At 42.1% G+C, this 15,893-nt stretch overlaps 1 protein-coding gene and 1 long non-coding RNA gene across 2 annotated transcripts in view; one reads left to right on the forward strand and one right to left on the reverse strand.

Moving 5' to 3' along the window:
* Nucleotides 1–310: 310 nt before the first annotated feature.
* LOC144377213 (uncharacterized) lies at nt 311–2,051 on the reverse strand. Its single transcript, XR_013437962.1, has 2 exons — nt 1,922–2,051; nt 311–694 (listed from the first exon to the last, which is right to left on the reverse strand). It is a non-coding gene; the product is annotated as an uncharacterized LOC144377213 (long non-coding RNA).
* Nucleotides 1,472–15,893, forward strand: part of Sh3rf2 (SH3 domain containing ring finger 2) — a 132,118-nt gene continuing 117,696 nt past the window's right edge. Inside the window, exons 1-2 of the mRNA XM_013358173.4 lie at nt 1,472–1,618; nt 2,755–3,239. Of these exons, the coding sequence (XP_013213627.2) occupies nt 2,862–3,239 (378 nt within the window). The 5' untranslated portion in view covers nt 1,472–1,618; nt 2,755–2,861. The remainder of the gene's footprint in view (nt 1,619–2,754; nt 3,240–15,893) is intronic.

Below are 15,893 nucleotides of genomic sequence, written 5' to 3' on the forward strand. Positions count from 1 at the left end.
TTTCTCATACCTCTCTGAGTATTTTCCAAATAATAAAGAAATGGGTACTTATTTTGAAACAGAAAATATATTTTTGAAATATGATATGTCAAGAGCTTTGTAATGTTGTGAACAACCAATAAAAAAAAAACCAAAACATAGAGCTATACACTTCAAATGAGTGAATTGCACAGTATATCAATTATATCTCAAGAAAACACTTAGAAAAATATTGTTTGATCCCAATTTTATTAAAAAATGTATGAATGTATATACTCAGGAAAAAAGACAAAACAGACCCACAGAAATATTAATAATGTATATTTCTAGATTGTGGTTTATGGATTATTTTTATTTATAATTTTTGGCCGTTTACACACTATGTACTCCGAATGTGTTAATTTTATAATAAAAAATATTTAAAAACAAAGACAATCAGTTTTTAGCCCCATTTCTGTCCTTAACTCACAAGACAACTTCAAAGAATCTCTTGATCTCTCTGGGCAGAGATGCCTCATTGGCAAGAGTTGATTGGTCAATTTTGGTCATTATATTTTGACTTCTTGCCATCCTAAATGACGTTTAGCTTCCTTGAACCATCTCTTCTCCTCTGAAGTTATATCATTCTATCACAGCAGTTAAGAGCACAGACCACCTTCTGCTAGCTGTGGTGACTCTGGGGATGAGTTCTCTCTCTGTGTCTTGGTTTCCTCGACTGGAGAGTGAAGGTAAAGAGTTTAATGTATCCTTAGGTTGTTAAAAGGGTTAAGCAGGTGAATTCAGGTAAGGTATTTAGAACAGTGCTTGACACAGATAAGGCTATCCCTGTGTTAGGTAACTTTATTATTATTTATTTACTCAATTGGAATCCTCTGTAACTTTGCATGAGATGCACTATTGACAAATCAAAAATGGAAGTATAAGACCTTATCTGGGATATGAAAAGACTACAGTGGGTAGAGGGCAGGAGAAGAACTGGGACAATTGCTTTTCCTTAGTTAAAAAAGAAAGAAAAAAAACTTCTGTATTTTGATTTCAAATATGTGTATTGTACACTTACTTTTTTTTCTTTTTAAATTAAAGAGATTGAGTCAAAGGTCACTGAAGTCCCTCTTATTTCTAACTTCAGGGACTGGCCGTGGTCTTTAAGGAGCAGTCTTTCCTATGTATCTGGCTAATCCTTTTTATCGTAGCTGCCATTAATGTCTGAACTTCTCAGGAAAAACTTACAAAGGCTTAAATAAACAAGATCATCTTGGCATCTTTATAACTGAGCAGGTTTCGACTTCTTGGATAGGAAAGACAATAGGGAAAATGAAAATACAAACTTTGTCAATACTTGGCTTTCTGGGAAGGCTTCTATTTTGCTTCTGATAATCCTTCCCCAGAAATTGACTCATAAAATTGAGACATAAAAGAAAGATGAGCAGCAGAGCGTAGCTGATAGGCAGCAGCCTGGCGGCGAAAGCGTTAACAGGGCCGGGTAAGGCGATTCCTTGAAGTGAGTAGGACTCTGAGTTGTTAAAAGTTTTGAAAGCCGTGGCAGCCGCGCACTTGGGGAAGGGAAGCCAGCTGGAGGGCGCGCAGCAGCGGAGCGGAGACCGGCTGAGCAGAACTCCTCCGAGGTTAGAGGCACAAGGTTAGTGGCCCCCGCGCCTCCCCGCCCGCCCGCTTCGCGCGCTAACATCTTTGGAGAAGAGTCCTGGGAAGGCGAGGCGCCATCTCTCATCCGCGCCGGTCGTGTCTGCCCTGCTTACGCGGGGCCACCCTCCTGCCAAACCTCCCGGCTGCGGCGCTCGCCCAAGCCTTGGCACGCGGAGGAACAGCTGTCTTCGTCCCAGGAGACTTTTCTAAACTGGAGCCTTGGTTTCAGATATCCAAAAGGAAACTGTTTCTGAAACCAGGATTGTTTTCGGACCACACACACACACACACACCCTACCTGCACATGCTGCTGCTTCTTGGTTTTTACAGGTTGTGACCACAATCCAGAATTCCTATCTGCTTCCGCTGAAACTGAGAACAATTGTTGAAGTAACTAAACAGGCTGCACGACTTTACCTTGTGGGAGGAAGATTGTGTCTGAGGCTAAGACAATCAGGCGCTGGGGGGGTGGGGGACGGGGGAGGTGCGGGGGGGTGGGGGAGCGCTTCCAAGTACCCTAGCCTGTACTTAACGCAAAACAATTCTTGCACATTAGTTTGTAGTAGTTTTTCTTGTATATTTCCAGGACAAAATAGCGGAGGAAGATAGATTGTGAAGGACGTGATTCTACATCTGCACGGGTTTCATAGAAACTTACCTACTTAAACTTATCTGCACGTGATGCAGACAACACACAAACTTAAATCTAGGGAAAGACGGAGTTATTGATAGATAGTGTCGCAGAAATTACAATCTGACCGGGCTCTGATTTGAGAATTAAGATTTGACTGTTCCAGAGCTTCCAAACCAGGCAGGGGTAAAAGACCCCTTCCTGCCCTGGATGGTAGAGGCGCAGGACTAACCCCTTGGGCAACTCAAGTTTTCTCTCCCTGTTCTCCAACGCACAGAGGCAAGGAGCAGTCAGTTGCTGTGCTGAATGTTCCCTCTGATTCTTGCAGCAGGCACCAGTGGAGTTTTATACCTGCTAGCACTGAATCAGAATGACTCATATGAAACTTGGGTTCCGGAACAGAGTACTTGCAAAGTGCCTTATGAGACACTGCCTCCATGTAGGTGGGATATACCTCTCAGAGCAGTCACATTTTTTTCCCTCCTTTCCTTTTTAAACAGGCAGGAATTCTGACGCTCTCAAGAGTCCCTGCTCTGCCAACTTGGCTCAAGTGCCCCTACGATGTGGACCCTACTCCTTCAGGTCGGGGCTGGAGTTTTAAAATAAAATGGATGATTTGACGTTACTTGATCTTCTGGAGTGTCCTGTGTGTTTTGAAAAGCTCGACGTCACAGCCAAAGTCCTTCCTTGCCAGCACACCTTCTGCAAACCATGTCTACAGAGGATTTTCAAGGCCCACAAGGAGCTGAGGTGTCCAGAATGCAGGACCCTGGTGTTTTGCAGCATCGAGGCGCTGCCGGCCAACCTGCTGCTGGTGCGTCTTCTGGATGGCGTGCGTTCAGGGCAGAGCTCCGGGAGAGTGGGCTCCTTCCGCAAGCTGGGCATGCTAACCTCACAGGACGGCAGAAGAAGCAGGACCAGCCCCAGAGGTCTGCAGGCCAGCCCTTTCCGGCCTGTGCCCAGTATCAGAATCCACATGGACGGGGTAAGAAAGATCTTAATTGTTAATATCATGTCCACTTGGAGGTTGTGTGTGTATATACGGAGCCAGGGATAATCCTCTCTTAGTTACATTTGGAATGCCACCATTAATTCCCTAGAGATAAGTTTCCGTGAACAATTATCATTTTGCTGAGACATGAGGGAATCCAGAACCTACCTAATCCATCTGAGAATTCCTTAAAACTTCCAAAGTTTTCTAAATTCTCCTTACTTCTTGTTTACAGCTATCAGAATAAGGAACCCCTTTTAGATTATATTTTGGGCCTTTCACTTCTGCCGCTCCGAGTCCAAACCTGTGCATGAGAAATGCCCAGAGGGTGAGAAAAAGAGAGAAAACAAATCCAACTGCTGGTTGTTTTTGAGATCTCTAAAAAGTTTCCAAATGTCAGATATTGTTTGAATTTTACCCAAATCTGTCTTCCCATTCCTAGTCATAAAGCTCTATTATGACATTGCTCATTCATAATCTGTTTGAAGCTATCAAGATACTTGACACCCCAGATCATTTGAGAGTGAAGCGTCTATGTGGGTGGACTGACTGATAGAGAAGATTGGGCTGTGAAATTCAACAGATGTGTGTAGAAGCCCTGCAGATGTGTCTCACTTTACAAAACGAATAAAACACGCAAAAAAATACGCGTCAGGGGCTGCAATAGAAAAACAACAGACCCTGTGAAACCACAGAGGAGATTATCCAATAATGCTTTTTGTGTCTAGATAATGCAAATTCCTTTGTCCAGCTCTGCAAACACACCCCAAGAACCTTATCTGACCTGGCAGTGAGCCTTGTTGTGGGATGCTATGTAAGGGAATGTCTCAAGAGAAGGACATGGTCCTTGTGGGTCCAGAAGGATTATTTGCACTGTCACCCCTGGAGTCAGTGTGCCAAAGTGGACACAGAGGCTGTGGCTTAGATTGTTGGCATGCTTAGAAAACCAAAGCTGCATTCCCTGAAGTCTTGCCTAAAACAAGCTTTAATACTGGAAGAAGGGTCCCAAAACTGCTCTCTGACAAATAGTAGTATGTTGCGGGGGTGTGCACAGGACTTCCTCACATAGGAGAAGAGCTTATACATTTGGAACAGTTTTCTGAAATTTTCCCTCCAAAAGCTTAGCCCTTCTCCAGTTCACTGTACCTTTAAGCCACACATGTGGTAGGGGTGTATGTGAACATTCAGAAATGAGAGCGGGGAGAAGCTGGACTTTGTTGTGATTTCTTCACAGCAGATTTTATTGCTGTTGTGTGTGTGTGTGTATGTGAACACATTCCAGAAAAGGGCTTGGCACTCCTCTCTAAGTCTCCATTAGCCCTGGTCTAGTCATCAATCAGAATCCAGAGGCCTGCAAAGGCAAAGTGGGGGAGGGGAGCAAATTTTTCTCAAACATGCCTTGTTTATAGAGAAAAGGGCTCTATCTCTGGGTCTGCAAATCTTCCCTTGAATTCTTAAGGTCCAGCAACCTGTCCCTCCCCCTCCTTGCGAAAGTCTGACTTGCCTTTCAGGAGTGTCAATACTCACTAAGGACAAGTTGCCAGACTGGGAGGAAGCAAGTCCCTTATCAACTTCACATACTTTCTTCAGGTTTTCATCTTTTTGTGTGTGGCTGTGTTGCTAAGAAATGGTAGTAATGAGTAGGTGCACAGCTCTCAGGATTCACGGGGCCCTTCTGGCACAGGGGATTAAGACGAGAGCTGATTATACATAAGAGAAAGCCATCAAGATACGGGATGTCCTTGGCACTGTTCTGCAGGGACTTGTAACCTCAGACTAAGGTGCCAGTGCCCTCCAAGCCACTCTGGACCAAGGCCTGTCATAAGGCTGAAACAGAACCAAGCCTTGAAGGGCTCTTGCTTGGGGCAGGACCTAGTTAGTGAAGATGTCCTGTGAAAGGGCAGAGCTGGCAGCCTCCCCACCACCCTTGTTTCCTTCATTCTCTGAGCTGCTCTCTCTTGAACTGCTCATCTTATCCCTTTTGCCTCGCTCAGTAAGGACATGAACAAACCCATTCCTAAACATAAATGTGGCTCTGCAACCTGTCGGACTCCCAGAAATATAACTATCTTTCCTGTGAGTGTGAAAGCAACCATGTATCCTTCCCTTAAGAGAACTGAAAAGTTCCTGGATGCCACCCTCTGCTTCGAGTCACAGGATTGGACTTGTAAACCTCAGTCAAATTCTCCTGAGTTACTCGCCCCCTTTGCCTCAGTTAACCCAACCTAGTCAACAGCTAGCAATACTTGCTGCACACCTCCCTCCAGGATAGTATGAAAATTATCTTTGCAACATACTGTATCACCTTAGAGAACATTGGCTGAGTAGATGCAAAGCATCATCATTAACATTAATTTAACCTTGCTGTAAGTCTTTGGACAAGCCACTTAAGTTTCTGGGTCTCAATTTAAAATTCTGTAAAATGGGAAAATGTATGGTAAAAACAGAGAGCCACTGTGAAGCTTAACTAATTAGTGTTTGCAAAGCACTTTGAGAGACTTAGATGAAAGGCGTTTGGATGATCATTATCATAGTAAATATTATTATTGACTGTTTATTGTGCCCTGTGTGCATAAAACATTCTACAAAGCACAGAAGGAGTGATAACCTTTGCAGGACAGTGTAACAGGTATTATTATTAAACTTGAGTCTCTGATGAGTCCAGGCCAGGATAATACTAAGTATAAAGTTCGCCCCTAAGAGGGCATAAATAACCTGTTGTCACAGGGTACCATTTGGTAAAATATCTCTTTCAAAAGACTCACCAATGAACTGGCACTCTGAACAAAGTCATTTAACATTTTATGCATGAGCTTTTTAAACCCAATGTCTGTTCTGCTCACCTAGGCTCATCTGAAAAACAAGCTCATCAAGATCTTTTTGTTGGCTCAAAGAGTTCTGATGCATCCTGTGCCAGCCAGAATGCTAGGGTGGAACCAATAGAGTCACACCTCATGGTGCCAGCCCAAGAGAGAGAAAAAATTGGCCCATTGTGCCTACATGTCTAAATCCCTCCTAAGCTGATTGTGTAAAAAGAAAACTTGAGAAATGGCTGCAGGTTTTTACAGCATGCAATTATTTCAAACCAACAAGTAAGATCAACAGGCAGTGGAGGACCCTCATAGGGCTAATCCCACCAGTTCTTATTCCTCCCCATAAGACGGTCGAGCCAGAAGAACTTTGCAAACCTTCGAAAAGATTATGAGTTCCTGAATAGCTGATCGCTTTTCCTCCTCACTCTGTTACACTTTAATAACACTTCCGAATTAGGACAGGCAGTAAAGCAGAGAAGTTAAGAATTTACAGGCTTAGGTTTGAGAAATGTCAAAATTCAAATTCTGATTCTTCCCCTCTATAGTTGTATGCTTTAGATGTGTCACTTAAACTTCTGGGCCTCCAATTCTCTGTCTGTAAATTGAAGATAATAGTAGTACCTACCTCAGAGGGTTGTTTGAAGAAGAAATGAGATGATTCACGTCCATTAGTTCTTAGTGTGTCCATTTGCTCATATTAAGTGTTCAATAAATGTTAGCTGTGATTGAGATGGAAATTACTCAACACTTTCTAATCTGCGTTACAGTCCTTCTTTCACCCTTTATTAATCAAGCACCACCCAAGATGATCCTTGGCACTCTGATTTCTGGCTTGTTTCATTTACCCCCGAATGATCTGTGGCCATATTTCAGATAAGCGATTCTGCCCAGAATGCCCTGACTTTGCAGCTTTACTTCCAGAACCCTTCAGGTGCTATGAGTGGATTCTAGGAGAAAACTCCCTAACTCACTCACTTCCTCAAATATCCAGTTCAGGGGAAAACCATACAAAGGGCAAGATTAAAGCCTTTCCTCACATCACTGATTCTTCATAAACTTTCTGTCTTTTCTTTTCCTCTGCCTCTCACTTTATTTCCCAACACAAATGTTACCACCCTGGGTCTTGCAGGGCTGGACATTCTCCCTAATTGTTAAGAATCGTGCCAATCACACACATTCCTGTCTTACTCACCCCATATCAGCGAGAACACACCTGCCACCACCAGCACACAGACCAGGTGGCTTTGTCCTAGAAACTTTTTCAGCTGGTGTTGCAAGCAACTGGAAAGAGAAAATGAGGTCAGAAAGCACTTTAGCAAATTGAGTCTGGGTAGACACCAGAAGGTGGGCAAACCCCTTTTCTGGGTCTCAAATGAGTTCAGAGATAAAGCTGTAACACAGAGTCGTTTTTTCGCTAAATTTGCAAGGGGATTAAAATCATCCCAGGCCCCTGAAAACAGCAGGCAGGTGCTACCTGGGACAGCAAAGACCATATGTGGCAGATGGAAAAAGACAGATAGGTAGAGGCTGAGGTGAAAAGTCAGAAGACCAGATGAATCTCCAGCTTCACACACATATGCAAACGTTTTTGAAAACCATATGGCCCCAATTGGCACTGCCAGTCTCTCAATGCACCACTTTCCTATTACAATCCCCTTCCTTTTATTGCTAACTGTAAATGTTAAGTAGGAAATTATGGTCAAATGAAGATGAATTTGCGATGGGGTTCGATCATCTGTTAGCTGTGAGGCCTTAAGCAAGTCACTTAACTTTCTGATCCTCAGTTTCCATATTTGTAAAATGAAGATAATAATTAGACATATATACATATATATAAAGGCTATTTTGAAGTTAAAAAGAGATAATGTACATAAAGAACTTAGTGCAAGTGCCCAGTACATAATAGGCACTAATAAATGTTATCAACAGAAAATAACACAAGATTAATGAGTCTCCAGCCCAACGGCACACGCCTGTAATCCCAGCAGCTCTGGAGGCTGGGGAAGGAGGATTGCAAGTTTGAAGCCAGCCTCAGCAACGGTGAGGCGCTAAGCAACTCAGTGAGACTCTGTCTCTAAATAAAATACTAAAAAAAGGGCTGGAGATGTGGCTCAGTGGTTGAGTGCCCCTGAGTTCAATCCCTGGTACCTCCCTCAAAAAAAAAAAAAAAAAAGTAATGAGAGGAGAAAGTCTGCTGCCATTGGTATTTTTGCTGCCTGTGCGCATGCGCACACGCACATTCACACACATATATTCAGGGGTCCCCATTAAAAAATTAAATACAACAGTGGTTGTCCAGGGTTATGTGTTGGCGGAGGATCTGTTCCCAACAGCAGCATGAGGGAGTTCTATGGGTGATGAAACTGTTCTGCATCCTAACTATGGTCTAGGTAAATGAGTCTGTATATGTATTAAGAGTCAAAGTAAGATACAACAAAAAAAATTTTTTCTATGATAACTTGAAAAATAATATTAAGAAAAGGGAAAAAAAAAACAAAAACAAAAACAAAAAACCTTGTACATTTCTTCTGGTCCCTGCCTGATTTTCACCTGGCCTCCTCTGATTTCTTTTCATCTCCATGTTCATTGGGCCATTGCAGTTTCTGGGAAGGAAGTTGTCACCATTTAGATGATCAGGGTAATTCTTGCAGGAGGGCTCCTCCCTGCTTTAGTAAGCCAAATAGTCTATTACCTGCTTCGGTGTTCTCATTGGTTAAAGGTGTCTGGCCAAACACGACAGCTCACTCCCTGTGGAACGGCCTAGGTATTGAGGCAGATGGGTGGGGCACAAGGTTTTCCTTACTCAACCTCAATTATCCGCCACGTGCACTGGAGGCATGTCACCTAAGAGATTAGCCAGTGCATGGTTCTATGTTGTTTTCCTTTCCTCTTAGGAAAGGTTGCCTGCCCACATGTCCCTTCACACTAGAAAGAGATTTTGGAGAGAGGGAAAGTGAGTGCTCAGCCCATGACTCGTGAAGAGCATCCTCCTGGACCCATTCCAGGTGCCCTCACCTTGGCTTTGGTCACACAGCTCAAGTACAACTCTATTCAATTACTTATCTCTTTCTTTCCCCTTCTTTTTATTTATGCTTTTACCTCAGACCAGCCTTTCATAACGTGCATTCTATAAATCCTGAGTGGATGTTTCACAAAGTTCCAGGGTCAAATAAACCAGAAATTAAAAGAAAGCTAAATATTTGTTTCTCAAAATGTTTCAGGACTTTTTAATATTCAGCATGCTCTTTCTCCAATGCATTGGAAATCTCTAAGTGGGAGATGAAGAAAAAAAATTTCTTAAACTTCAATGATGTTGGCATCCCTCTTTCCTCCCTTTTGTTAGTACTTTAGTAATTGTCCATGGAACAAAATTTGGGAAATGCTGTCTCAGACTTTATATGCTCAGTGATAATGCAAAAGATATTCTCAGACTACTCTTAAACTCACTATCACCATCTTCTGCCATGTTTATTTAGTTCCTACCAGTTTCTAGCTATAGGTACTACAAGAATCTACACAGCAAAGGTAAGATATCACCTTCCCTGGGGCTGACTGTCCAACCCAGACTGGTTGATAAACAAGCTAGTCAGTCAGTACCAGAAGTACTGATAGTGATTGTAAGATATTATCTATTATAAGTTGTATCATCTGTTTAGTATAGTTCTTAGGGGGAAAGGAAACACTACCAAGTTAGGTACCCACTCTAAGATACATCCAATCTTAGAAGTATTGAGATGTGAAAAAACAATTATGTCTTACTTATAAAAAGGCTACACATACTGCCTCATTCCCTGCATATAAAATTCTAGAAAAGGCAAAACTAGAAACTACAGTGACAGGTGGATAATGGACATGGTTTTTGTGGTAGCAAGTAGATTTGTCATAATTCAATAAACCATACACTTAAAATGGGTGCATTTTTGTATATAAAATTATAACTCAACAAATTCAATTAAGACAAAAAAGTCTTAGATTCCAGAAATTTTGATATGTGAGAGTGTTAGATAATGAGCTGGCTCAGTTTGAGGGAAATGAAGCTTGGTCAGTAAAAATTTTTTTAAAAAATATATGTTGTAAGGGTTGGGAAGGATGTGGCGAAGGGATTGAAGGGCAGGGTCTATTCTGGACATGTGGGTGCTAGGTGAGACAAGGCAGAGCAGGGTATGCTGAATTAGAATGGAAGTTAGAGACGACTGAGAAAGAAACAGATGGAGAAGAGACAGGGTGACTGGATATCTGCCTTCTTATCAGGGTGACTAGATAACATGAGGAAGATCCATGTCAGTCACTCTCTGTTTCTCCAAAGTTTCTCCAACGACCATCAGGCCAAACTGGTTACATGACATCATGAAGCCCATCAGCTGTATCTACAGCAACTTGGTGGATTAATTGCAGCCAAATGAGGTATCTCTGCTTCAAGTGTGTGACTGAGCTTCCCAGGTAACAGAAGAGAAGCCTCCATGTTATTGGCAGGCAGAGCCATGAAGTGGTCAGGTTGCCCCATAACCTAGTGTATATGCCGGAGCATCCAAAGGAAGAGACGGACACAGGCAAGGAAAGTCAAGGCAGGCCCTTCCCCACCAGCAGCTTCCTGCATTTGGGGTCTACATTAGCCCCCAGTGTCACAGTGCTCCAGAACACTGCTCAGAAGGGAGAGTTCTCAACAAATTGTCCCTCTATGCCTGCTGTGTGCCAGACATGCTCTAGAAAGCTCATATCAGGGATGCTCCTGGGCTCAGACTTCAGGATTCAAAAAGTAGAGTTCATTTTAGATCTCTGTGGTTTCTTCCGTCTTTTTCCAGGCACCAATTTATCTTTCAAAACTGTGCTCAGAGCACCTAGCCCACATTAGGAATCCCAAAACAGGTCCTAAATGGAAGAGTAAAGAAATAAATACATCCAAGACTGTGATAGACTTTATGGAATCATGAAATAGCTCCTGGCGGGTGCAGAAATGAGACCTTCATCAATCAAGCCTTTTCAGAGCTATGTGGGCAATGAGCAGCACAGTACATTAGGCAGAGAGTGTGTGGAAACTGAAATACTTTTGATGTGAATCACCTCATTAACTACCTTTTTGGGTGACAAACGTCACTCTCTGGAAAACACAGTGGGTCAGGTTCAAAAATCACTGAGTTCATGAATTGCTAACAGAATGTAGGAAATACCATTCTGTATATGGCTGAATTCCTGCGTCATACACCACAAATTCCATGTGCTGCCTTGATCTTAAGAGGAACATCTTGTCATGAGTTAATTGACAGCTAGTCACAGGGAAACCTAAAAATCTAAAAGAATTTGTCACTGAGTTATGAGCTGAACTGATCTGGCTCCTCCTTTGAGGGGAAGGCAGCATTTTAGGTAGGTACACAATATCTGTTCTTCTCATGCTGCCAAGACTTTATCATTTATTCAGCAATTAACTTTTTATTGTGGTAAAATTACCCAGTATAAAATCTACCATTTTAGCCTTTTCTAAGTTATAGTTTAGTGTCATTAAATACATTCACCTGGTTGTGCAACCATCATCCTATCCACCTGCAGAACTTGTTCATCTTTCCAAGTTCAAATTCTCAACCAATACCTCTCCATTCTCCTCAGCACCTGGTATATATATTCTTTCTGAATAAGTGGATTAGGTGCTTTAGTATCACTTTAAAATATGTATTCCAATTTTCTGCTTCTTTTGATTAGACTTCCAATGAGATAAGTAAGCAAAATAACATTATGATTCAGAAGAAAGGCTCAGTATGTATGTGTACTGGCTGTATACTTCTGGGTAACTTACCTAGTGATGCTGAGTGTCATTGAGATAAAATGGAAATAGTGTCAAATATGGTGGCACATGCCATAATCCCAGCTACTCAGGAATCTGAGGCAGGAGGAATGCAAGTTCAAGGTCAGTCTGGGAAAGTTAGCTAGACTCTGTCTAAAAATAAAGGACTGGGGATATAACTCAGTGTAGGTGCCTGCCTAGCATGTGCAAGGCCCTGGGTTCAGTCCTCAGTGCCTCCCTACATCCCTCTCTCTCTCTCTCTCTCTCACATACACACACACACACACACACACACACACACACACACACACACAGAAGAAATAGTAAGGCTCACACAGGATTATTGGGAGGATTTAATGAAATGATATCTCTAAAGTGTTTAGCACAATTAGCTCCTAGTAAGGTTAACTATCAGCTTATACTCATCCAGGTAGGTTTGTCTTTTAAAGTGCTATCACATTTACCATATTTGACTGCTATGTCCCTGTGCTGTAGGCATGGATATAATGATAATCATGGCGTTATTTGAAGCATAAATTAATTCTCATAGGAATTATCTTGCACAAGGCCTGATACATAAGCTCAGTGATGATAAATGTAGGCATGATTTTTAGTATTTCCCAAGTCTCATTCATTCAAAAGATATGTATAGGATGCCTTTGATGAATAAAGCCTTTTGCTCAGGCTCCAGTAGAAAATAAAAGTGAGACATGATCCTTGTTCTCAAAAAGCTCATTGCTTTTTGAGAAAGATAGCCATGTAAACTAATCATCATGATGCAGTTAATAAATGTTAAAAATATTTACAGTGTGTTGACAGCACAGTGGAAGGACTGGTCCACTCTACCAATAGAGCAGATGTACAGAAGGACTTACTGTGTGTCATTTACTGGGCTAACTACTTCTACCTACAGACTCATTTAACTCTAGGTGCAGAGCACTGTGATGAGTGCCACTGGTATCTCTACAGGTCAGAGGTGTATTCTCAATCAGTGTCAATATTGATAAAATAGGAGAATACGATTACAGATCAAATTTTAGCAGCCCTGTATTTGTGGGAGCAGTCAGTGAGGTTATTGAGGTTGCATTTAAAAAAAATACACATGGTCTGCTTCCTAATCATCTAGGCATTAATAGAAACCCATGATGCTGAGGACTGCAAACCTACAAATACACTGAGAGACATGCACATTGAGTGATGAGGCCAAGCTTTGGAAAATATGCCTTTGGGGTGCCATTCATATGCACAGCATGCAAGGTCAAAAGACAGAGGTGGGAGAACTTGGATCATTTGTTGATACCCTTACCTGAAAGGCTAATAGGAAAACTTCAGTCTGCAGACAGGGGAAATAAAGCAAATAATGCCGGGGTACTTGAAACAGGCCACCTGAGCTAAAGGGCATTAGCCAAACTGCCAGTGTTAGAGAAAGTAAAAATAGATCATCTCCCTCATCAAGAAACTGCTCCAGGTAGCTGACAGCAACCCATTCCCAAGTCTTGGGATGGCCTCCGTTCCTCTGGAAGACAGACATCATCATATCCCAGATCAGCCTTAGATTCCTCCTCGGGTTCCCAGGAGCCTGGTGCTACCCTCCAGTCTCTGCAGTACGTTGTCAGGTAGCACATTACCATCTGTTCCTGTCTCTTCCTCCTGGAATATACTCTCCAAGAATAAGGAGCAGTCCTGTCCTCTCTACTTAGTACAGTGTCTGAAATGCAACTAGCACCAAGTATTTAATTATAGAGTGTCTAATGTTTGCCATATTGCAAGAAACTGCAGCCAGTTCACCAACTTCAAGGCTGAAGAGTTCCTCGTGTCTTCCCCTGAGGCCAGAGGAAAAGAGGTGTGCGGGCCATTTCGTCCCCGGGATCCTTACCCGCCTCTGTCTTGCAGATAAGGGAGTTTTTTTACTGAAGGCCCGGTGTGTTAGGAATGGCATGCTGGTGCTTGCAGGGGATTCAGAAGTAATTGGGAGGTGAAAACAGAAGTCAAACCAGAATGGTGCCAGACTGCAAGGAGAACTCCGACCCGCTGGCAGGCCAAAGGCGTCTGTGAGCAGCCGCCCTGGGTGTTGCAGAATTAAGAATGATATCGCCGCACACATAAAAGTATTTTAATTGGTTGCCAAGGCAATGTGAAAGAATCACTGAGCACAGAGCAGGAATAGAACTCTGCAGGGCTGTGTTCATGAAGGGTATTTATCTAACAAGCTGCCTGTGTATGAGAAAGGCAAGGTGACAGTAAATCTTATTTGGAACTTTTGCTTAATAAACAGGAATGACAGAGAAATGGAAGGGCAAAGGAGAAAACTTCCTTTCCCCACTTTGGAGAAGCAAAAGAGGTAAATCCAGATTCCAAATATTTCTGTTGAAAATTCCCATGAATGAAAGAAATCCAAGTAGATTGGCTACATGCTTAAAGGAAGGAAGGGTAAGATGAGAGAGAAATACAAGGTGACAGCAATGTTCTCTTCCACTCGAAAGATTATAAAAAGGAGGCTATCTTTTAACAGAAAAAAAAAGTATTTTTTTTAATCGCTTACTTCCCTTTGCATTAGGAAGAAAAAAATTTACAACTAACACATTTCTTTTTATTGCCTTGTTTTTGTATTCCGGAGCCTTTAAAAGATGAGTATTTTTTTTTTCACAACCATTAAACTTTGTGGTTGAGACATGTCCTGGCTTCGATACTGTCCTCCATTCTGGTTGCTCTCCCAAGACCTGAAGAATGGAGCAAACCTAGTCCAATGGAGTGCTTATTCTGATACTTGGCCGAGGAGGGAGGAACCAGGAAAAGAAAGAAGCCAGAAAGGAGGTGGATGTAGTTGTTAATCATCACCTGAATAACTACTACTATCACGTAGCACATACCCTGTGCCAGGCACTGTGAAAAATAAACATGTTTTCCTTTAATCCTCCCAACGATCCTTGGAGGTCTGTGGTACTTTCCCATTCTACAGATGAGAAAACTGCTCAGAAGAGGCAGAGCCAGGACTTGAACCAGAGCTGCCTGAATCCAAGGACTGGGCTCTGACCAGATCAGTCCAGGTGATCACAAGCAGTGTGGTGTTTTCCTGGAACTCTGTGGAGCCCTGTGCTATCTGCCGTTGCTGGTTGGTTCCTGTTGGTACCCACATTGCCATTCTAATGTTGTTGATAAGCTTCGGAGCATGATTTCATCTCAGCAAATCCAGCTCCGTGTTAATGATACCTATGTCTTAATTAGGTATAGCTTGGTCAGAAGGCCAAGTATTTCAGATGTAAAAATTTATACAGAGGAAGACAAAGCAGGGGGAAACTGAGTAAAAGGGTCAAGAAGGGGAAAGACAGAAAAGATAAACAAAAGATCTAGACTTAGGAACAAAAACCAGAGTGGAAGGAAGGAGAATAGAGAAGGAAGCCAATCAGGAAAAAAAAAATGTGCAAGGAAGGAATATTTGGGGGAGATATTTTATCAGGAGCTATGACAAGCTCTGGTCCAGAAATGGTCTGCTTTTCCTGATATATAAACAGAACAAAATATTTATGTTACATTCCTATGGAAACCTGTCATCTGGATAGGCAAAATGGTTCATTTTAGGTGTGGAAGAGTCTGAAATCCTGTCTAACTGAAAACTAACATTGTGACATGAAGTGTATCTTAGTGCTTAATAAATCTTAGCAATTACTACAGTTACAGGAAAAAAGTCTCAAATTCTCTGAGTCTCAAATTTCCATCCCAAATGTGAAATTTGTCCTCTTCATGTTTTATGGAATGTGCAGAGGATACCAAAGTATTTGCATTTATGTTTTTTTAAAAAAATGTAAATTTAACGGTTATCAGAAAAATTATTCCTACTTTTGAGCCATTACCATTTTCAAGGGCTGCAAAAACCAATCCACAGAGGAACACCTTCTTACAGATAAGAAAACTGAGGTTCAGGAGAAGTGGGTAGCTTAGCCAGAGCTACCCACATGAACTGGGGCCAAGCCTATGTTCTTGACCACCACATTATGTAGATTCATCTTGCAACACATTTTCTCTTTTGCAAAGAATATGCATAGCCCAGATCTTTTTTAC

The sequence above is a fragment of the Ictidomys tridecemlineatus genome, chromosome 1 (genome assembly GCF_052094955.1).
Source record: "Ictidomys tridecemlineatus isolate mIctTri1 chromosome 1, mIctTri1.hap1, whole genome shotgun sequence".
In the NCBI taxonomy this organism is placed as follows: domain Eukaryota; kingdom Metazoa; phylum Chordata; class Mammalia; order Rodentia; family Sciuridae; genus Ictidomys; species Ictidomys tridecemlineatus.